Source organism: Hevea brasiliensis, chromosome 11 (genome assembly GCF_030052815.1).
Source record: "Hevea brasiliensis isolate MT/VB/25A 57/8 chromosome 11, ASM3005281v1, whole genome shotgun sequence".
Taxonomy (NCBI): Eukaryota; Viridiplantae; Streptophyta; class Magnoliopsida; order Malpighiales; family Euphorbiaceae; genus Hevea; species Hevea brasiliensis.
The window spans coordinates 91508274-91532541 of NC_079503.1; the positions used below are offsets into that span (position 1 = coordinate 91508274).

Consider the following 24268-nt stretch of genomic DNA (forward strand, 5'->3'; position numbering starts at 1 on the left):
TTATTCTCTCCCATGCAAAAGAAAATCAGTTATTCTTAATTTTAAAAAATTAAAATTTATGTTTTTTCCTAAAAAATGTGTATATATATATCATATACACTTAATAATTTCTTTTATTTATCCTAATGTTTAAATCTTTAATTGTACAAAAGAATTAGAGAAAAATTAAGCATGATAAATAAAAAGAAAAAATAAGTCTACGGTACTGCAAACTTGAATAGTGTTTCAGCTAAGCCTATCCCCTACATATCTCGTACTTAAGAAAGTACAGAATCTTATACCATACCCCTAAATCTAAGCGAATTACAAATTAGGTGACACTGACCTATTTTATAGAAAGTAAAGTTATAAATTAAGAGTGAGTGAAATTATAAGAAAAACAAAATCTTTATATAAAAAATTATTAATTTTTTTATAAATTTTTTTATAAAAAAAGGTAATGAAGTGATTTATGTAATTTTTATATTTTAATAACAAAAATTATTATATTTTTATTATTATATTAAATAAATAAAATTATATTAAAAATTGACTATATTGAATATGATATAATTCTATGGTTGAATAATTATTTTTCTTAATATAATTTTTTTTAATATAATTTTATTTATATTAAAATTATACTAATAAAATAATAATTTATTCTCGCATCAAATCTATGTTTTTTAATATATATTTGAATAAATATGGATACTTTTAATTTGAAAGTAAAAAATTAAAATAAAATGGATTATAAAATTAAAATCAAATTAATTTGTGAGAGAATAATATAAAAAATTAACACTATTTTTTCATATTTTCGTTTAATTTAAGTGGAAAATAAGATAATTAAAAATACTCATGGAGCATTTTTTACACAATTTTTTTTCCTTTCTACATAATAAGAAAATTGAACTTTTAATTTTTATTTCTTTATTTTTCTTTTTCTTACAATTTTCCCTCTCTCTTTCTCAATACAAAACAACTCCTAGTTTGAAAATACCTAAACAATAAATATCATAATTATATATATATATATATATATATATATATATATATATAATAACTTTATTTTTATAATAGACTTTCTCGATACGAGTAGAATTAAATTTAACTTAGTAAATTAAAAAATATCTATAATTTATTAAAAAAATTAAAAATTTAAATTTAATTCAATATTATTAAATCAAAATTCATTAATTTTCGTCCTCTGCTTTTTAAGCTTATTCACCATGTGGATAAGAAATTAAAAATGTATAATATAATTAGCTAAATTTATATTCGCTGCATAATTTATTTATAATTTTATAATATAATTTTAATTTATAAATAAATTTATTATTTATCATGTATAAATTTTTATAATAAAATAAATATTAAAAAAATAATAAAATAAAAAAGAACTTTCATATTTTTTTCAACATTTTAATTTGATGATTTTAGTTAAAATGGTTTCAATATTTATGATTTTTAATTATATATATATATATAGAGAGAGAGAGAGAGAGAGAGAGAGAGAGAGAGAGGGATTATTCTCCTAATTGTGAGGGAAAATCTTAATTTGGCAATCTTCCCTGCAATTATCAACGGTCTGTTCAACTACCAAACCAAGCAACATCTGATATGTTACCATTTTTGTCCACGTGGACTTTGAGTCGTCCTCGTGTGGTCCCCTCCATTCCATCTTGTCGATCGTGGCAGATGGGTAGCTCTAGAAACAGATTGAAATAAAGATACGTTATAAAAAACTCAGAAAAAAAAAAAACTCAAGGCAGACCTCTTTCATACATCTAACCTACATTATAAAAATATTTTCGATTATCAACGAATTTTTTATTAATAATTTTAAAAATTTTATTATAAATATTATCGATTATAGTAAATTTCGTTAGTAATTTTTTATCAACGAATTGATAATTAAAAAGATTACCAATGAATTTTCTATTGGTATTATTAACGGATTAAAGAATAAAATTTTTTAATAAATAAATAAAAAATAAAAAACACAATAACTTTACACTATGTTGTTAAATTACATAATATAATCCGTTGATAAAGAGACAAATTATTTTCAATTAAAATAATAAATTTTATATGATTTTTAGATTAATTTTGTCTTTAAAATTATTTTATTATTACAAATATGTTTTTATTTTATTACTAATAAATATTATAAATTGATTTTATAAAATTATTTTATTATTACAATAATTTTTTATTTTATGATTAATAATCATTATAAATAGATTGTAGATTTGTTACTAAATTCAATGATAGAGAGGCCCAAATATGATAAACCGGATTTAGGTCTAGTTGATCTTTATCAAGAGGTCACTTGAGCTCGTCGCTCATTAATGAGATCACCTTGCTGACTCGTCACTAACTTGGTCAAGTAGAAGCTCAGCACATCGTTAACTTGTATAGACTTGGGCTCGGTATAACATGGGCTTAAAGACAAACTCAGCTAAATACAAAGAGTGATTCTTGGTAGGAATCACGATGTTCTGTAAGACATAAATTCAAGGACAAATTTAGTTAGTATAGAAGAGTGTGATTCACATGGCAGCTATACATATAAGAAAACGAAATGCTTGGGTTTTGCCGTAAAAATCCCTAACGTCAATGGTACATTTTTACAATCCTTACATCATATTCAATTATATAAATTAATTATATAAGTAGCAATTATTAGATAGTATATTATTTTTTTCTTTTTTTATTTATTTATTTTTTTTATTCATCTAATATATATAATAAAAAAAAAAAAAAAAAATACATGAAATCAAATCAAAAACATAAATTCATTATTTTTAGTTTATTATATATATATATATATATATATATATTTATATGTTTGTATATACTTGGTTATGGTAAAAAAAAACTTTTTTTTTTCTTAAAAATTGACCCAATAATAGTCACATATGACCTTAAAATATTTTATGCCCCAAATAAATCCTTTGAATTTTAAAAATATATTAAATAAACTGTTTTATTATTTTGAGAAAAAAATACAATCTTTAACTTTTAAAAATAGGTAAAAAATATTAAATTATAATTTACTTTCAATATAAATCCATTAAGGTCGTATACGAAAATCTTTTAGCACACGAAGTTTACAATATTTACTAATTTATTGTTATGCTGCTTCATATTCAATTATATAAATTAAACATCAGAGTAGCAATTATTAGATAGTCCGCCTTTCTATTTCTTAATTTATTTATGGTCTACAAGTGATCTAATAAATATGCTAAAAAATAGACGACAATATTTGATCACATCAAATACAAATTCATTCACTTTTATTAGTACAAGTATATATATTCTATTTATTCTTATATGTTCAAACCCCTGTTATGACTTGGTATACATGGTAAAAATCTTATTTTGACCCTTAAAATGCGACCCAATAGTCACATAAGATCTTAAAGTATTTTATGCCCTAAACAAACCCTTTAAATTTTAAATAATATCAAATAAGTCCTTCAAATTTTAAAAATATATCAAATAAATTGTTTTATTATTTTGAGAATAAATACAATATTTAACTTTTAAAAATAGATAAAAAATATTTAATTATAATTTGCTCTCAATATAAATTCACTAAGGCCGTGTACGAAAATCTTTTAGCACACAAAATTTACAATCTTTACTAATTTATTGTCATGTTGCTTCATATTCAATTATATAAATTAAACATCAGAGTGGTTATCATTAGATAGTCGACCTCTCTGTTTCTTAATTTATTTATAGTCTACAAGTGATCTAGCAAAGATGCTAAAAAATAGACGGTAATGTTCGATCACATCAAATACAAATTCATTCACTTTTATTAGTACAAAGATATATATTCTATTTATTCTTATATGTTCAAAACCCTATTTTGACTTGGTATACATGGTAAAAATCTTATTTTGATCCTTAAAATGTGACCTAATAGTCACATAAGACTTTAAAGTATTTTATGCCCCAAACAAGCCCTTCAAGTTTTAAATAATATTAAATAAGTCCTTCAAATTTTAAAAATATATCAAATAAGCTGTTTTATTGTTTTGAGAACAAATATAATTTTTAACTTTTAAAAATAGATAAAAAAATATTGAACTATAATTTGTTTATAATATAAAAGCACACGGGGTCCTAATTAGCAATGCTACATGTTTGATTTACAATATTTCAGTAAGTATTTGTTATATCTTATAGTAGATTTAATAAGTTGTTATTTGCTAAATAATTCAATAAACTTTTCTCTGAGTTTGTCATCTTTGTCGTAATTTTTGTAAATAAATTTGTTGAACCATTTACTAAATAATAACTTATCAACTTCCTTTAAAATACAATAAATACTCACTGAATATTACAAATCAGATACGCAAGATTATTAATAAAGATTCCGTGCACTAACAGATTTTCATGCACAATCTTGATTGAATTTATATTAGATGCAAATCATAGTTTAATTTTTTTTAATCTATGTTTGAAAGTTAATAGGCTTATTCGTCCCAATAGTTTATTTGATATATTTTTAAAAATTTAAAAGACTTGTTTAATATTTTTTAAAATTTAAAAAATTTAATTGAACGTCAAAATACTTTAAAGACTTATGTGACTATTTGATATAATTTTAAGAACTAAAATCAGCATTTTACTGATATACATCATCTAAGTCCTTCTTCATCACTTTCATATACATTTCATTGAATTATTTAATTAGAATTCACTTATCTATTATGCAATTCATATCTATTGTACAACTTCATTTGAAATAAATCATTTACAAGAAAATAATTTAAATGAATTTGCACATAATCATTTTTTATTTCTATTTCTTTTTCTTTGAAAATAGAAAATATTTTTAAATTAAAAATAATTGAATTATTTTTATTTAAAAAATGAAAATTAAAAAAAAAGAAATCAATTAAATTAAATTTTTATAAAATTTTAAAATTTCAAATAGAAGGTAAATTAAATATCCCCTATCATGTATGAAAATCAGTCTCAAGTCTCTAGTGAATTCACTTTTCACCTAGCTTTCCATTTATTGACTAAATTTATCTCGTTAATTCACCTTTTACCTAATTTTTTGATTACTGATTTAATCATCGAAATGGACTCCTTAGTACAGGCTAAGTATTTATTTCTCAAATCTTTTTTCATATTTATAGGTATTTTTTGATCACTGAGTCTTTGTTTTTCTTTTAGTAAAATACTAAATTTTTTTGAGATTTAACATGATATATAATTTTTAAAATTTTAAATTAGTAATTTTAATTATATTGTTATAAGTGAAAATGTAAAATTATGAATAATTAGAAAAATTATAAAGATGCCATGAGATTAAGTCTTATCATTAGTATGTCCTGCTGTTTAAAAATCAAATTAATTAATTGTTAATATTTAATTTAATAAAGTATTTATTTAATTCATTTATTTTCCATTAATTAATTGTAAACAAAAATTAAAAGTTTAAAATGTATATGAAATTTCAAAAATTTATCGTTAATAAATGAATTTTTATAAAAATAATTTTCAGCAAAATTTTTTCTAATTTATTTTTTTAAAATAAATTTAAAAAACTTAATTAGAAATTATTAATAGAAAATATTTTTAATTTAATAAAAAAAATTAAAAACTAATTAATTAAAATTTTTAAATAATAAAAATTTATTAATAACTATAACCTAATCATCATGGACCAGATTGCTCTTCTGTGTTAAACAAGAGTCAAGAAGCCCAAATTTTACGGGCACAGGATCCACCAAGCATTGTTCGGGTCGGTTCACACTTCCCGGGTCCATCTCCAGGTCATCGATTCACACCGGCACCGCCTTCTCATTCCCAAGTCTGCGAATAAAAACCACCTTACTTCGGCCTTTTCAGCCATTAGGCATTTCGCAAATACACTTCGTGACCGTAGTGTTATTTTCTCTCTAAAACCTTATCTAGGGTTTCACTGAACACTCTCTGTATCCACTGATCAAGCATAAGCAGCAAATAATTCTCTAATACTGAAGAATATATGTAAATTACTTGATTAACGAACACTAATTATCCAAAAAAGGCCCGAAATTTGCCATGGAAGACGACCAGGAGTACGATCAGCCTCTAAATGAGGAGGAAGAAGACGATGATGAGATCACGCAGGAGGACGCATGGGCTGTCATCTCTGCCTATTTTGAAGAGAAAGGTCTGGTGCGTCAACAGCTTGATTCATTCGATGAGTTTATTCAGAATACGATGCAGGAAATCGTCGATGAGTCGGCTGATATTGAGATTCGTCCCGAGAGCCAGCACAACCCTGGCCACCAGTCTGATTTCGCTGAGGTACCAGAAATTTTCGTTTAAGGAGAGGATTTTTGGGAGCTGTGGTTTGTCTTCTTTGGACAGGTTTTTTGGTTCTAGGGTTTCTAGGGCCTCACTGGAAGCGTTTCCTTGTAAATTAGTTGGCTTAGAAATATTTTTGCTCTCAAATTTTCTAGTCGGTATGGGCATACTTGTCCATAACTAGAACGAATTACCTGTTTGTTTATAAGTTGTGGAAAGGTTTAAATTACTTCAAATGCTTGGGGTGTCTGGGTGGATAAATGTTCGTTCTTGAAATTTTGGAAAATGATAACTTAGTAAAGGACACTAGTGTTAACAGCACTGATAATTCCACTATCCTTTACCTTGTATCAGCTTAAAATGTAAAGGGCCAAACGGAGATTATAGTATTATTTGTTGTGATACAAATGTTGCACGGTTTTATTCAGCTAGTTTCATTAATCTGTCATCAGATGCATTTGTTTCATTGGGAAGTAGTACTTGAAACATCATAGAATTTCTTATTTCATTTGCTTAAATCATCTGAGATGCATAATTCAAGAACTTGGGGTTAATTTATAGAATCTCTTAAATTAGCTTTTTCAAATCTTATTTATGCTGTTGACAATAATTTTATTTTATTATCTTTAATGGGATTGCTATATATCGTTTCTAAAAAATCTTAAAGACGAATGTATGATTAATCCCTCAAAGGTTGTGGATATGGTATTGGAGTATTGCAGAGAATTTAGTTTGTTTTGCTAGCTTTGTCTGGAAGATGCATGTGAAAACATGTATTGTTTCTGGTAATGAAATAGTACTCTTACTCGCACGTGTCATGTGTAAAGGATTTTTATTCTTACTATGTCTTGAATAATAAGAGCTTTCAGACTCGGTGGATTTAAGTACAAAGCAACTTATAATTATATCTCTTTTGTTGCATTATCTTTGGTCTTTAACATTGTTGGGTTTTCCTGCAGACTATCTATAAGATAAGCTTTGGCCAGATTTATTTGAGCAAGCCTATGATGACCGAGTCTGATGGAGAGACTGCAACTTTATTTCCTAAAGCTGCAAGGTTGAGGAACCTAACATACTCAGCCCCCTTGTATGTAGATGTTACGAAGAGGGTCATAAAGAAAGGACATGATGGTGAAGAAGTTACTGAAACTCAAGATTTCACCAAAGTCTTCATTGGGAAGGTGTGAACAATGAATTCTTCATTGATGAGTTGATGAATCTAATTCTATAATTGAAAATCTCACCGCTTTATTATTTGCTATAGGTTCCTATAATGCTTCGGTCGAGTTATTGCACATTGTACCAGAATTCAGAGAAAGATCTTACGGAGCTTGGGGAGTGTCCTTATGATCAGGGTGGATATTTCATTATCAATGGAAGTGAAAAAGTTCTGATTGCTCAGGAGAAGATGAGCACCAATCATGTTTATGTGTTCAAGAAGAGGCAGCCAAACAAGTATGCATATGTTGCCGAAGTTCGGTCCATGGCAGAGTCTCAGAACCGGCCACCTAGTACCATGTTTGTGCGGATGCTATCCCGGACTAGTGCCAAGGGGGTATGCTAGAGACCAATGTTTGATTATTTCTCATTTGGTTTTATTCTTTAATTCATTCTTAGAGAAGTAGTTTTCAGTATTTATGTGTTTTGTCTTAATTTTCATTATTTCAGGGCTCTTCAGGGCAGTACATTCGAGCTACACTTCCCTATATTCGAACTGAAATTCCAATTATTATTGTGTTTCGTGCTCTGGGGTTTGTTGCTGACAAAGACATATTAGAACACATATGCTATGATTTCTCTGATACTCAAATGATGGAGTTGCTTCGGCCTTCTCTTGAAGAAGCATTTGTGATTCAAAATCAACAGGTACCTTTTTTTTGCTAGTTTGTTTAATGTTTTGCTCCTCTATTGACAGTTTATGCTTGAAGGTGCTGTCATGTTTGTTTTGATAATGTTAATTAATGTGAAAAATATAGTCCTTTCTGTGGAATGATTTGACTGAACTTCTATTGTTAAAATTTGCACTTATTTCAGTATAAAACAGACCCATTCTTCTATTTCATGCTAAAGCAGTTCTTCTTCTTCTTGTTTCTTTCCCCAAATTTCTCTCTTGTCGTCTGTTACATAATCCTTGAGTTAGGGTTTCTGCCCCAAGAATGAAAAAGAAAGGAGATGAGATAATAGAAGAAATAGGGAAGAGAAATAGAGAGAGAGAATAGATGAGGGAAGAATAATATTTTCTTTATTGATCATAATTGACTCCTTTCTCATATTACAGTTCTATTTATAGTCAACCTCTCAACTAAGTCTGACTTATGAACAACCTTCATTTATTTCCCTCTATTTACAATTGCCCATAACAGTTATTTCCCCTATACATTCCCTCAGCTCCTATACTTCTTATTGTCATAACATTCCCCACTTCTTGAGATCATTCTTGTCCTCAAGAATGAATAAGGAGAGCTGAAACTATAACACTGAAAGGACAGACCAAAATCTTGAATTAGGAAATGAACATATGAGTAGTTTCCTTGCTATTTTGACCAGAAAACGATTGCCTCCATATCCAGAAAATGAACATATATCGCAATAGCAGAAAATAACCTAAAAGAAAGAATCACAACACCTTTTGATGGCTGAACTTTCTTTCTTTCCCTTCTTGATATTTTCCAATCATATTCCATAAGGCTTATGGGATTACAACAGTTAAACTCACCATCTTGGCTTCTAAAATTCTGCCACTTCCTTATAGTACCCACACTTTTTATAACTCCTTTATCTTTCTTGTTTTCAAAAATTTATGTGGCAAGAATTTCAGTTTTACCTTTTGCATTCCCCGTTGCAAACTCTAGTTTCCTATCATCACCATTCTCATCCTTCTCCTCCTCATAGTCCTCTCTTGCACTAGACAAATCAGAAATAAGATCTTGCTCCTGCTCACCTTAGTGCACTTGTCTTTCTTATTGGAAGTTTCGTCAGGCGCATCTTGTTCTTCACTCGAATTTTCAAGAAGTGGATCCTCAATTACCACATTCTTCTTTACCACTTGAATTGCTTCCATCACTTTATCTATTTTCTCTTGAAATGACTTCTCATATTTCTCTAATTTTTGTAACAACAATTCTTCTTGGCTTTTTAGTCCTCTTTCCACAACTTCCATAATCCTCACGAGTAACTTTTGTTCTCAAGGATGGTCTTCCATGATCATCTTGTAGAAGGTTGGGTAAGATGTCAGAAAATGTTGTTATCAGAGAAGAAAAATTATAGGAACAGGGGAATAAAAGTTGAGGCAGAAATAAGGATTTCAAAAATTTCAAGAAAGAATAGAGAAAAGAAACCCTAACAGGGCAGAAATTGGAAATACAGAAATTGAGGGAAAAAAAATTAGGGAGAAGTCTGGTTCTCAAGAAAGAAGAAATTAGGGAAAAGGTGGAAGAAGAACAAAAATTTCAAGAATTTCAAGAAACTGGTTTCTTGAAATGCTGGAGATGAGAAATTAAAGAAGGGAATAGAAGAAAGAACAAGAAAGTAACAGAAGAAGAAAGAATTTGATTCAAGAATTTCAAGAAAGAAAGAATAAGAAGAAATAGAGGTGAGAAAGGGAAGAAATTTCAGGGAGAGAAGGAAGAAGAAATAGAGGGAAGAAAGGGAAGAGATTTCAAGGAAGAAGAAAAGAAGGAATAGAGAGAAGAAGAGAAAGAGGGAAGAGCAGGAAAAAACCTAGAATTCTGGAATTTTGGAAGACTCCCATGAATCTGCTTGGAGTTGTGACTCCAGCAGAAAATATTGGAAGCAAACCCAACTTGGATCTGGGCTCTGATACCAATTTGTCACATGATCCTTGAGTTAGGGTTTTTGCTCCAAGAATGAAAAAGAAAGGAGATGAGATAATAGAAGAAATAGGGAAGAGAAATAGAGAGAGAGAATAGATGAGGGAAGAATAATATTTTCTTTATTGATCATAACTGACTGCTTTCTCATATTACAGTTCTATTTATAGTCAACCTCTCAACTAAGTCTGACTTATGAACAACCTTCAGTTATTTCCCTCTATTTATAATTGCCTATAACAGTTATTTCCCCTATACATTCCTTCAGCTCCTATACTTCTTATTATCATAACATTGTCTAATCATGTTCAGTAATAAGAAACCAATTTATCTTTATGAGTCGACTTAGGAGTTTTGTTTCTCTCCTCCTCTTCTTTTTGTGTGTGAGTTTCCCCCTTCATTTTTCATTGAAATATTTTCCCTTGCATACTTTATCAAAACTGAGGATTTTAGCGCTTTGTACTTGCTTATTTTTCTTATACTCGCAACGTGTTTTTGGGTGCTAGTTTTGTAGCAAGTTTTTGTTGCCAAGAATATGGTGCTCACATTTTTAGTTTTATTGCTGGCTATTGAGCTTTTCTGATTAGATTGTGTGTTTCTGCAGGTTGCACTAGATTACATTGGAAAGCGTGGAGCAACTGTTGGTGTAACTAGGGAAAAAAGGATAAAGTATATTCTTGCAACTTGATTCTTCAGCAAGATTTTTCTGTGAATATTTTAAATGCTAACTGAGAATTTGCTGTGCATCCTTATAGATATGCTAAAGAGATCCTTCAAAAGGAAATGCTTCCTCATGTTGGTGTTGGAGAATATTGTGAGACCAAAAAAGCTTACTATTTTGGGTAAGTCAGCTTTAATAAGGAGTGTATGTGTTGTGGTGGTTTATGACTGAATAATTGTTTTTGCCAGGTACATAATTCACCGGCTTCTACTTTGTGCACTTGGCCGGAGGGCAGAAGATGACAGGGATCATTATGGCAACAAAAGACTTGACCTTGCTGGTCCTTTACTTGGTGGACTCTTTAGAATGGTTTGTGTTTTTTTTTTTTTTTTTTTATTTAATTTTTTTCCTTCCTGGTAACTGTTAGGATAATTGAGATTTCATTGTTTTATTATTGTTCTTAGTTCCTCTGAACTTTGATATACTGTTTGATGCAGTTATTCAGAAAGTTGACTAGGGACGTCAGATCTTATGTGCAAAAGGTTTTTTTTTTTCTGGATAAAACTAGCTTTCATCAGTCATATTAGTTGAATTTCTGTGAGACTGTTTACCTATATTTCTCATGGATGGTACAGTGTGTAGATAATGGAAAGGATGTTAATCTGCAATTTGCCATTAAAGCAAAAACCATTACTAGTGGTCTTAAATACTCGCTAGCCACTGGTAACTGGGGGCAAGCAAATGCAGCTGGTACAAGAGCTGGAGTGTCACAGGTATGAGTCATTATTATCTTCTTTATGTTGTGTATTTATCCAATATTATGTTTGTTCTTTCTTTTTTCTGCATTTTTCATTTATAATTTTCTGAATTTTGATTTTGCATTACTTGTGCTGATATTATTTTTTTTTCCAAAAAAAAAAAATACAGGTGTTAAATCGTTTGACATATGCATCTACCTTGTCACACTTACGAAGATTGAATTCTCCAATTGGGCGTGAAGGTATCATTCTATCATGAATTTTGCTGAGTAGGTTCATATGGATTGGCACAACTTTGAGATATCTCATTGTGTCACTATTATTATTATTATTATTATTATTATTATTATTATTATCACCATGTCTCCTCTTGTTGACCTTAATTGAGGTTTTGTAACCAGGGAAATTGGCTAAACCTAGGCAGTTGCATAATTCACAATGGGGAATGATGTGTCCAGCTGAAACACCTGAAGGACAAGTGAGTGTAGTAACTTGTGCAAATGTAATATTCTGCTTTTGAAGTCGTTGAACATTTCTAATGGGTGCGTTATTTTTCTGTAACAATAGGCTTGTGGACTGGTGAAGAATCTTGCATTGATGGTGTACATAACTGTTGGATCTGCTGCGTATCCTATCTTGGAATTTTTGGAGGAATGGGGTACTGAGAATTTTGAGGTGCTTCCTTTTTGTCTTCTGTGTGAACAGATTGTTATTTTATGTTTTCATGTTACATATTTACTGTTTTAACTTTCCCCCTTGATCACAGGAAATATCTCCTGCAGTTATTCCTCAAGCTACAAAAATTTTTGTTAATGGTTGCTGGGTAGGCATCCATCGTAATCCTGATATGTTGGTCAAGACATTGAGACGGCTGAGGAGACGGGTCAGTTTAGTCATTCATTTAGAAGCAATTGAGTGAAAAGAATCACAATTAATTTGCAATTGACCAAAATTTGAGCTTGTGTGATGTGGTTGCAACATGTATTTAAATTATGGCCATGGCTGCGTTCACGGTGGCGGGCGATAGAAATAGCTTGTAATGTGTAAAATAATGGTAACGGCTTATTGCTACGCAAATTTTTATTTAAAAAAAAAAAATTGAAAATTCATGAGATGAATAGATATTTAAAAACATAATTAAAACTAAGATACACAATTAAATAGTAAGCATAAATACATCAAATAAAAACATTAAATCTATTATTGTTAGATATCATTAGCATTAATCAATTTAAAATTAAAATAATTAGGTAGATAGAACTAATCTCATTACTACCAAAAAAGAGCGAATAGGAGGTTCTTGATTATTTTGACATTGATTTTCAGAGCTTTGATCATCAGCTTGTTGATGATATTAATATTGTGATGGATTAAAGTCAAATGGATTCCTAAAATTGGCATATGAAGTCTGGTTCATTGTCGTAGGTTCCTGAATGGGTTGGGAGAGTGATTGCTTTGATAAGGAGTAATTAAAAGTCATAGGAGGGTGATTATATAGATGTGGATTTGAGTGTGCTCATTGAGATTGTCCATATTCGTAACTACTACTAGTAGTAGTAGTTTCAGTTGATAAGCCTCCATGGATCATATTTGCGCCATAACCATAGCCATAATTATCTGCATCAATAGAATACTTTCCATATGCAACACCTTTGCCTTTTGATTTATATGTATCACCAACAGAACTATGAGGGCTATGTGATCGGTGATATGCGTGTTGCGTTGTTGGAGATTGATCATTAGTAATATCACCATACTCACCACCACCACCACCACCACCACCACCACCACCACCACCACCTTGTCTTTGATTGTATTCATCTTCATATGTACTATTAGCACCACCTCTACTTATTGTTCTCCATCTTCATGACCACCATCATCATCACTATCATTATCGCTTGAACTTGTTAATGCATAAGTATTACTGACACAACTTTCTTGTCCTTAATCTTGAGCATTGGATTGTGATGGAGCATTTCTATCGAACATCATTCTCATCAAACCAAGGATTTTGCTCACCATCAAGCAAAGGAAAATTTTTTTTCCTCCAACCAAGGATACAGTGGATCATCTTACTCAAAAATATAATCAAAATCAATTGGATTGTAACTTCTGTGCAACTCTTTCTGGCTCTTCCTTGTTAGATTCCTCACTTTGAGCCTCATATTATAATGAAAAAAGACAAAGTGCATTCAACTTTTGTATAGTTCATTTGATAATTCTCAGCTCAAGAAATGAAGATCAAAATTTTAGGATTTTGTAGAGATGGGAAATTTGAGAGAGAGTCTTTGGAAAAGTGCAGACCATGGAGAAACTAGAAAAGATATGGATGTCAAGCTGTCTCTGTACAACAAAAGAAAAAGCAGATTCTCTGTTTTATGACGTCGTCCGTTAACCCTTTAAGTAATGGTTGTTAAGGCCATTACCAGCCCTAAAATTTTATAACCATTAGTTATGAGGGGTATCAGTAACAGTACCCCTGAGACCTGTGAATAATGGCTGTTACCTCATGTAATGGCTATTATTTAAAACCATGTTACAACCATGTTAGGGCATTGCAGAATCACTTGGCATGTGTGTGTTTTCTATGTGATTATTTGCTTAGGATGGAAGAACTGGCAATGGGACAGTATAAAAGCTGTATGCTTCCTTTGGGTGGGCAGTGGCTTGCATAAAACAATATAGAAATAAGAGAGAAAATTCTAGTATGGCAATTGGAGATAAAGTCATAAGTTTTTGCTAATTTTGTGTACCATCTATGCCATCAATTTTGTTTATAAAAAATGTTATGAGTAGCGTTATTTTGAATTCTGTATGCCTAGAGTGCATGGAAACTGCTATCTAAGTGCAGCTAAACCTGGGTCACTGCAAACAGAATATGGTGACTGTTGAATGCTGTTTTATTAAATCCTAGATCAAGAATTTGTTTATATCTGTTATTTTGGTGGATAATTGTGCGAGCAAAAGAATATGTGCTATAATGTTGATGATCTTTTGATATTCAGGTTGATGTCAACACTGAAGTTGGGGTCGTTAGAGATATTCGTTTGAAAGAGCTGCGAATATACACAGACTATGGCCGTTGCAGTCGTCCTTTGTTCATTGTTGAGAAACAAAGGCTTCTTATCAAGAAGAAGGACATTCATGCTCTGCAGCAGAGGGTAAGCAAATTAACTCTTTGCATAATTAGCTATCTAGATGTCTTTTCCCACTTCCTACCTCCAGTAGTTACAGCAGTGTGATTCCTATTTTAACAGGAATCCTCAGAAGAGGGTGGTTGGCATGATCTTGTGGCAAAAGGATTTATTGAATATATTGACACAGAGGAAGAAGAGACCACTATGATATCCATGACCATTCATGTGAGTAAAACAGTTTTGATTGCTAGAAACTATTGATGCGATGCATCTTTTGACTATATGTTATTAGGAGGTTGTTAACAACAGATGAAATCATGATTTTAAAATTTTGGTTCCAGGATCTCGTACAAGCAAGGCTCAACCCAGAGGAAGCTTATGCCGATACTTACACCCACTGTGAGATCCACCCGTCGCTGATTTTAGGTGTTTGTGCTTCAATTATTCCTTTTCCTGATCATAACCAGGCAAGTTTATAAAGCTGACTCTTGGTTGCAATACTTCTATATTTTTCCCATCGTGCTTATTTATTCTTGGTGCAACTAGTCCCCACGTAACACGTATCAATCTGCTATGGGAAAGCAAGCCATGGGAATATATGTCACTAACTATCAATTTCGAATGGTATGTTTTGGTTGTTGACTATGTTATTTGCATTTGCTTTCCATCTTGTGTGGTTCAATAAATGCTTACATTGGTTCTTCTCTGGCATGCACAGGATACTTTGGCTTATGTTCTTTATTATCCTCAAAAACCACTTGTTACTACAAGAGCTATGGAACACCTACACTTTAGGCAGCTTCCAGCTGGCATTGTAAGGACATGTATTTTTTTTCTCTAATTTGTTAGTTGTTACCATGTTTCTGATATTGTCTGCATCTTCCTTTCTGCCTAAGAATGCTATTGTTGCCATTGCCTGCTATTCTGGATACAACCAAGAAGATTCTGTCATTATGAACCAATCATCAATTGACCGTGGATTCTTCAGATCACTTTTCTTCCGTTCATACAGGTAAGTGAAGTGCAGACACCATTTTAGCTTGTGCAGTTCTGGTTCTTTGCAAGAATGTTGTTGCTGATACCCTCCAAATTACAGAGATGAGGAGAAAAAGATGGGGACACTTGTCAAAGAGGATTTTGGGCGTCCTGACAGAGCTAATACAATGGTGATGACTAGTTTTCAATTGTGTATTCCTTGCTTCCTGAAAAAAATTTTGATCATTAAACTCAGAATTTGTTTTACAGGGCATGCGTCATGGCTCTTATGATAAATTGGATGATGATGGTCTTGCACCTCCAGTAAGCAATTTATGTTAAGACATTTTTTTTTTGCTAGTTATCACTTATTAGAAATATTATTTTCTTCATTTATTTTCTGAAAGCACTCTATTATGTTATTTTTAGGGTACAAGAGTTTCAGGTGAGGATGTGATCATTGGAAAGACCACTCCTATTTCTCAGGATGAAGCTCAGGGACAGTCTGCACGTTATACAAGGCGTGATCACAGCATAAGCTTGCGCCACAGTGAAACGGGAATAGTGGATCAAGTAAGCTAGATTTTGGGTTGGGATTGTCATATAAAAATAGTCTCTTGTTTATTTTACCAAAGGCTTATCAATCATAAAATCCCATTTTATTATCACAATTCAATTCTGGGAGCACAAATTGTGTCAGATGAAGTGTGAACGTATTTTACTTAGCTGTTTACATTTATGCTTCCCCTATTTTTTGAAATCTGTGATTTTTGTGCTACCTGATTGTTTGGATAGCTCAAATTGTATTATTATAAAATCTCGTTGTTGTATCAAAATTCAGTTCTGAGAGCCCAGATTGTATCAGATAGTGTGAACTTCTTCTGCTTAAAAAGCTAGCTATTTATATCAATGCTTGATATTACAGTGCAACCTCCTTGTTCTGATCACGTGTAACTTTGTAGGTTCTTCTGACAACAAATGCTGATGGGTTGAGGTTTGTTAAAGTAAGGGTGAGGTCTGTTCGCATACCTCAGATTGGAGACAAGTTTAGCAGTAGGCATGGTCAAAAGGGAACAGTGGGCATGACTTACACTCAAGAAGACATGCCTTGGACTGTGGAAGGCATCACCCCTGATATCATTGTGAATCCGCATGCTATTCCTTCTCGAATGACGATTGGTCAGCTTATCGAATGTATCATGGGAAAGGTTGCAGCTCACATGGGCAAGGAAGGGGATGCTACTCCATTTACTGATGTCACTGTAAGTTTGTGGATTCTTTGTTCAAGTAATCTGATGTCAATTTGTTTGATGTGCACTTGTCATATTTTGTTCTCATTTGATCTTTTAGGTGGACAACATTAGCAGGGCTCTTCATAAATGTGGGTATCAAATGCGTGGGTTTGAGACTATGTATAATGGTCACACTGGCCGACGGCTTACCGCTATGATTTTCCTTGGCCCTACTTATTACCAAAGGCTGAAGCACATGGTTGATGACAAGATCCATTCACGTGGAAGAGGCCCTGTGCAGATCCTCACAAGGCAGCCTGCTGAAGGGCGTTCACGTGATGGTGGCCTCCGCTTTGGGGAAATGGAACGAGATTGCATGATAGCACATGGTGCTGCACACTTTCTCAAAGAGAGGTTGTTTGATCAGAGTGATGCCTATAGGGTCCATGTTTGCGAGCGGTGTGGCTTGATTGCTATTGCAAATCTCAAGAAGAATTCTTTTGAATGCAGAGGTTGCAAGAATAAGACTGACATTGTTCAGGTGATCATCTTTATGTAAATTTTCTTGACTATGCATTTCCAAAGCTTTATTGATTCAGTTGTGCATCAAAAGAAAGCTCTTGCTGTTTCTTATATTTTTTGATGCATCATTTATGCAGGTGCATATTCCTTATGCCTGTAAGCTGCTCTTCCAAGAGCTTATGGCGATGGCCATAGCACCAAGGATGCTCACAAAAGATGTAAAACCATCCAAAGACAAAAAGAAAAAAGGAGCCTAATCTAACCATCAGTAACTGGAAATATGTTGCCCTCTTTGATGAGTCGAGTACATGGTTTCATCAGGTACGATATTTGGACACAAGGATTGAAGCGCAGTAAATTAATGTTTCTGGAATGAATGGACATTTGGGCAACCTCCTCGCTGTATTTAGAATCCTGCAAACTTTCTACTAGAGATACAACGTGAGAGCAAAATCAATGATTGGATAGGCAGTACTTACATTCGTTTTAGAGATATCATGTGTGGGTACAAGTGGGCGCTCAAAGCATTGCTCTCGTCATCCATGCTTGGAGAAAGCTTGTTGGATGTTGTAATGAAAACCAACAGTATAGGTATTATTTTCACCTGCAATTTTGTTTGGAATAGATGCGATATATGCTCTATGCTTATCATGGTGCATATTAAGAATTTGTACTTCTTTCTTCAAAAAAAAAAAAAAACAAAAAACAAAACTCCTGTAATGAATTAAGGGCTTGAAATTGTACGATAATATTTTATTAATTACCATTATGGCAAGAGTGAATTGAAGTAGTATTATCTGAAATTAAGGATAATTTTCAAATATATTAATCAGAAAATATTAAAAACTAATTTGAAATTAAATTTAATATATTTGATCATAAAAATGATAAATAATTTTTAAATAACATTTAAAATAATATCTTTTTTAAAAAGTGTTTTACTAATTTAAATCTTTTATGAATTTTTTATGTAGAATTATGAGATTAAATTTTTCATAAAAAGTATCTTAAGCCTGGGAGGAGAAAATTACTTAAAGCACTGAAAAAAAAAATATAAAATAAGATTCAGTCTCTTAGGCTCTGTTTGGATGGGGTGAGGGAATGGTAATTAATGAGAGGGTAAGAGAGAGAATGTAAGGAGGGTTATAATAATAAAATTTTATGTTTGAAAAAAAGGTGAATTATGAAAAGATAAAAGAGAGATAATATATATTTTTTATATTTGAAAAGAGGTAAAAAAAAAGATAAATAATTATTAAAAGTAAAAAAATATTTTTTTTATTAGATAAAAATCTATTTTTTAAAATAAATTATTTAAAAAAAATTAATAATTAAAATATAATAATTACAATAAATTATTAAAAGAATAAATAATTTAATAATTAAAATTAAATAAAATTATAAAGCTATAAAACTAAGTTTATTTTTATAAGAATTCAAAATTTACAAGAGAGAACAAAAAAATCAGATAAGATCACTTAAAAGAAAGGGTATTTATTTATATTAATGGATTAAATTTATTTTTAATAAATATAACTAAAATTTTAATAAATATTAAAAAAATAATAAAATTTAAAAAATAAAAGAAGATAAGACTTACGATCAACTTGATACTTTTATCCTTTATTAACTCACTATTTTCCAATCAGAAGAATAATAGCCACTTAACCCTCTTTACCTTATTTGCCCTTCGCTCGCCTCCATCAAACGGAGCGTTAATTGTCTGCTGAACGCATGGTTTGAAAAGATGAATATATTTCTTTTAAAACAAAAATTCTGGAAAAGGTACTGATAATTGGCAAATAAATGGTAACGGCATCGCAAATGGTAGAAGGAACCGTTTTGTCCCGAATTTCTGCTTTATTTTAGCTGTGTGCCTGCCCTTGTGCGCGCATGCGAGAGGGATAACGATCGAGAACAGGGAAGGACAAACCATGGAAGAGGAGAAAAAAGAAGTGGAAGAAGGGCCACCGCCCGGATGGCAGTCCATCCCTCCTCCAGGATCATCGCAACCTCCGCCTGCGCCCCTGCAGCAGCCTCCATCTTCAGGTGACTTGCGTATGCATAAATTGCAGTTGACTACTGTTATATACTGCTGAAAGATCTAAAAATGAGAAAAAAAAACCTTGCTGCTTAGTTTGTGTCACTTCAATTTCTGAGCAAATTTTGTGAATTTCAATTCGAGGAAAAGTTGAAATTTTGTGATTAAGAATTAAGAATCTTATCAATAGTGTTTTTGCGCTTGTTAAGAAGTTGATGACTGCATTTTATGACAAGAAAATAGCGCAAGCATGGGTGATGCCTTTAGCTTTGTGAGATTCCTTTGTGATTGATAGACTGTAGCTGTTGAAGAGGTCATGAACGATGTGTTTTTATTTGGAATGCCGAAGTAAAATTCATTCATGGCAAAAGTAGTGAAACGTGAAAAGGATTCAGCTTTTCAAGATATTGGGCATGTATTGGTGCTCGTTGGGAGTTCTTTTAGAATGCAAAATTTAATCTTTGATTTTATGACTGAGATGATCTCTGATCACAAGGGATATAGAAGGAATGGACAAAGAAGATTTTATTGTTGAATAAAAAATATGACAGCCATTGTTGTTGCTGTGAATTAGTTTCCATAACTTCAGCATAGAGTTTAGCTGGAGCATATTTCTATTTTCTAGATTGGAGGAGAAGAAAAAGAAGGAACTGGGGTGGTTGGGATTGTGCTGAACCTGCCTATAACTATCTATATCATATGGATGGTTATTATCGTAATTGCATACATAACTTCACATCATCAACTGCTATGCTGGAGAAATCTTATGTTGTCTATCTTTTTGTTGATGCAGAAATGGCTCAAATGGTTTGTGGTTCTTGTCGAAGTCTGCTTTCATATCCAAGAGGAGCCAGACATGTTCAATGTTCATGTTGTCAGATGGTTAACTTTGTGTTAGAAGGTACTTCCTTTATCTTCTGCCTTTAGCTAAATGGATATTTAATTCCTGTGTAATTGCAGTCGATCTTATTATTAGATGGAAAGTCCCAAGTCCTCACTGAAGTCATCGTGATGTTTGAATGCATATACAGGCTTGCATCAGATACACAGACCTGTCTCTTACTTTCTCTTTCTCTCATCTGCTTCAATTTACTATGCAGGAAAGAAAATATGATTTTGATTTTATTCCTTCATGATGGATGGTAAGAAATTTGTTTAAAGGGATCAACCAATATGCTTTGTTATCAGATGAGAACATATTTGAAGTGAGCCCGGACTAATAATAGGAGCTAAATTGGTCCAACACTTTGTCCTTATAGTGTGTGTTTGTGTATATTATCTGGTAAAGGATTGCATTTGACTCCATAAAACATTACATTTGCTAATAGATTATTGGCTTGATTTATTATTATAGAATTTAATATCATCCCTCATTTTCAGCACATGAGGTCGGGCAAGTTAATTGTGGTAGATGTGCAGTATTGCTGATGTACCCTTATGGAGCTTCATCAGTTCGATGTTCCTCCTGCCATTTCGTAACAGAAATTGGAGTAAGTGAATAATTTCACATGATATATAATTGTACCTTTTTATGGGTCTTTCATACATTGTATTAATTATGATTGGCATGCCATTTCAAGTGCTAAGTAGAAGGTGCTGGAATTCACAACAAAATTCATGATACTGTATTAACCGCATTGAGGCATAATCATCATGCATGTTTTTGAGGTTGGACTGTAATATTGGAATCATGAAAGTTGTAGTCATTTACAAGTAGAACCAACAGATCATCATGTTAACATTTCTTTACCATGGGAAATTCCACTTGCTGAAATATATTACTCAGGATGATAATGATACAAATGTTTGACAAGAATCGATGTAGTTATTTTCAATTAAAGTACTAGTTCAATTTATGCTTTTGTACTGTAATATATTAGAATTTTTGAAAAGTTGTTGAATTGTTGTTAACAAAGATCAAGCAATCACCTTGTCTCTGTTCTTTTATCATGTGGCAGTTCTATATGATGCCTACAGAGTTGTATTTCTATATTAGGTTTTATATACACTTCAAACTTGACATTGTAATACATTCACAATGACTATTTTGTGATGCATAATTGAAAGTACTATGAGATTGCTCTACACGAAATCGTCTGTTTTCTAAATAGATATAGATGAAAAAATCTGGAACAGAATATCAGCTAAATTTTTTTCTTTGCCATTATGCGACCTTGGTGTAAATTTTATTAGGGGTGAGCAGATTTCTATTTAAACCGAAAAACCAAACCGAACAGAATCAATTCGGTTCAATCGGTTTGGTTTTAAAATTCAATCGGTTCGGTTCAGTTAGGTTTTATATTATAAAAATTTCGGTTATTTCGATACGTTTCGGTTTTGAAGAGAAAAAAATCAGTTACATCAAACCGAATCAAATAATAATTTTATAAATTCAAATCGAATCAAATTGAACCAAATCGATTTTTGAATTGATTTATTTTTATGGGGAATTTATGAATTATATTTAATTATATATATATATATATAAATTGTTTAATTTCATTGATTAATGGTTATTAGGTTCAAATCAAAATCAAAATTAGATCAAATAACTTGAAAATCAAGTCTAAATTAAAAAATCAATCAGAAATCAAACCGATCAGTTTGAACCGAACTGAACCCAAATAGAGTGGTTCGGTTCGATTCAGTTTTTCATCCATTTCGGTTCGGTTCAGTTTCTAAAATATGTAATTCGATTTTTATGATTTAATTCGGTTCGGTTCGGTTTGAACCGAATGCTCACCCCTAAATTTTATACACAAAGCTATATCTTGAGACTAACATTGTCGATGGTTTGTGTGCAGGTTCACAACAGGAGACCGCCATGGTCTGTAATCCAAGGATACCATCCCCCGCCTTCAAACCCCGTTTGGTGAGTGGGCTTCACCGGGTTCTCATCCTTGCCGCTGCAGATGTGTTGCCCATCACTGGACAGTAATTATTTCTGTAGGTGATAGTGATACAGTCCTCGGCCAGAATATGGCTTGTCTGAGATGACTTATTTGGTTGTGCATGAACTAGTGGACTAGTGCGGAGATACTACCGAATTCTGATAGCAAGGGTGAGCCATTTTCGAAACTGATTAAGTGATTAGGAATGGGGCTGTCATCACACCAACTATTTCTTATCAAATCCATCTTTGTTAGAAAGGAAGCTTGTAGAAAGGAAGCTAAGTAATGCTCTGCTTTTGGTCAATTTTGAGCAATTGAGCATATTTATGGCATTTACAGATTTACCAACAAAAGACCAAGAATTCTTGCTTTGTCCAGCTACATCTGCGATCTTTCTTTCTTTCATTTAGGAGTAATGCATATTATTAGCAAACTTGAAAGAATTCAAAACTGCGTCCTTGTGTTCAAAGATCAACGACCTCCAAACAGTGGATAATTCATGTGATCTTTTTGGGTGTTGCAGTCCACCCAGAATGTTAGGAACGAATTGCACAAGATTTGCAAGAAACAGAGAATCTGAATATGGAAAATTCACTTGGATTGATAGTGCAATTTCGGTTCCACCCCTTCTTCTGCAATCACATCGATTCTCCCTATTACAATTCATAATTTATTAACAACATAAAAGAAAAGATACTAATCCAGGAGATTAATTATCCTTAACAAGGGTATAGAGCTTGTCTCGGCAGTACTGCTGAAATTCTTTTGTAAATTCTTCTCTGCCGCCCCTGCTCAGATTCTCCCTATTTCAATCTTTCCAACCTCAACTCCCATTCCGTTGGTGGTTTTTTTCTGCGAGATTCACCCCATCGCTTTGGGATATGGCAAAAAATTCAAATGTATGGACTTGGATAATTCTCCCCGCTTAGGTTAAGTTTATACGCTGTCAGAGTCCTTTTGTTGTCCTTTTTGGGATTGAGTTAGGCTAAATTCATGTCTTCCTCCACCAATTGTGATAGCAGATGAATTGGCTCCAGAATTTTCTGCTTTCTTTTTATTCCTTCTGTAGTATACCTGGGCCTGCACCAACATTCTTTGGTCTTTTAGTCGAATACATAACATTGCTCAACTGGACTGCTATCGGCAATTCTAATCAGTAATCTCAAGCCCAAAATTAGCGATCAAGTTAAACCCATAAAGTTTTTGCCGACTGAAATTGACGGCTTCTGAAATCTGAAGAGTTGCTGTTTATTTAGGTTTGAGTCGCTTACTGCCTTGTAGGCTGCAGCATTTTTCATATTGATTTTCATTTTGTTCCTTTGAATTTATTCTCTTTCTTATACTAACAAGAGTGAGATGACAAATTCCATGTCAAATCAACTTATTGTATACTATTTTATTTTCCCTGAAAACTGAACTCTACTTGCATTTGCTAAGGAGTTCAAAACTGAAAAGAAGCAAGCACTTCATTGAATTTCCATAAAGCCAATTACTGCTGAAAATTGTTATGATTGAAAGAAAATTATTGTATACACTTCAAGTATTAAAAAGTAGTGATACCTTATATACTAAAATTTAGTTTTCTTAATTTTATAAAGGTGTGACTCATGTATTTAGAGAAATATATATGTATATTGAATACACTAAATAATTCCTCAATATTGAAACAGCATAGTATGTTTTTTAGGTAATGTTTTGGTATTAGCCTAATGGAAAATAATTATTTAATATTATCATTGATAAAAATCTATAATTGTTGTTTCATTAATATGAGTCTCATTTTTATCGTTTAAGTTATAATGAACCTGTAAACAAAGAAAAAATGGTAAAAGTTCACCGGAAGACTCTCCTCTACTCGAGTTAGAGTGTGGTATTATGATAAAGATAAAGTGAGAGTAAAGAGAAGATGGAT

General features: G+C 31.8%; 2 protein-coding genes across 2 annotated transcripts; both read left to right on the forward strand.

The window, feature by feature from the left end:
• Positions 1-5834: 5834 nt before the first annotated feature.
• Positions 5835-18199, forward strand: LOC110648006 (DNA-directed RNA polymerase II subunit RPB2). The gene is made up of 25 exons (XM_021802079.2): positions 5835-6306; positions 7266-7487; positions 7571-7861; positions 7975-8172; positions 10741-10805; positions 10892-10978; positions 11046-11166; positions 11295-11339; positions 11433-11570; positions 11725-11797; positions 11957-12033; positions 12123-12230; positions 12322-12438; positions 14564-14719; positions 14816-14920; positions 15037-15162; positions 15242-15319; positions 15414-15509; positions 15592-15707; positions 15792-15861; positions 15941-15994; positions 16100-16243; positions 16633-16932; positions 17021-17443; positions 17562-18199. Exons 1-25 carry the CDS (start codon positions 6058-6060, stop codon positions 17679-17681), a joined length of 3579 nt encoding a protein of 1192 aa, XP_021657771.1. The 5' UTR covers positions 5835-6057; the 3' UTR covers positions 17682-18199.
• A 944-nt stretch (positions 18200-19143) lies between these two features.
• LOC110648007 (protein LOL2) lies at positions 19144-22621 on the forward strand. The gene is made up of 4 exons (XM_021802080.2): positions 19144-19473; positions 20259-20366; positions 20846-20955; positions 22270-22621. The coding sequence occupies exons 1-4, from the start codon at positions 19359-19361 to the stop codon at positions 22339-22341; spliced, it is 405 nt and encodes a 134-aa protein (XP_021657772.2). The 5' UTR covers positions 19144-19358; the 3' UTR covers positions 22342-22621.
• Positions 22622-24268: the final 1647 nt, after the last annotated feature.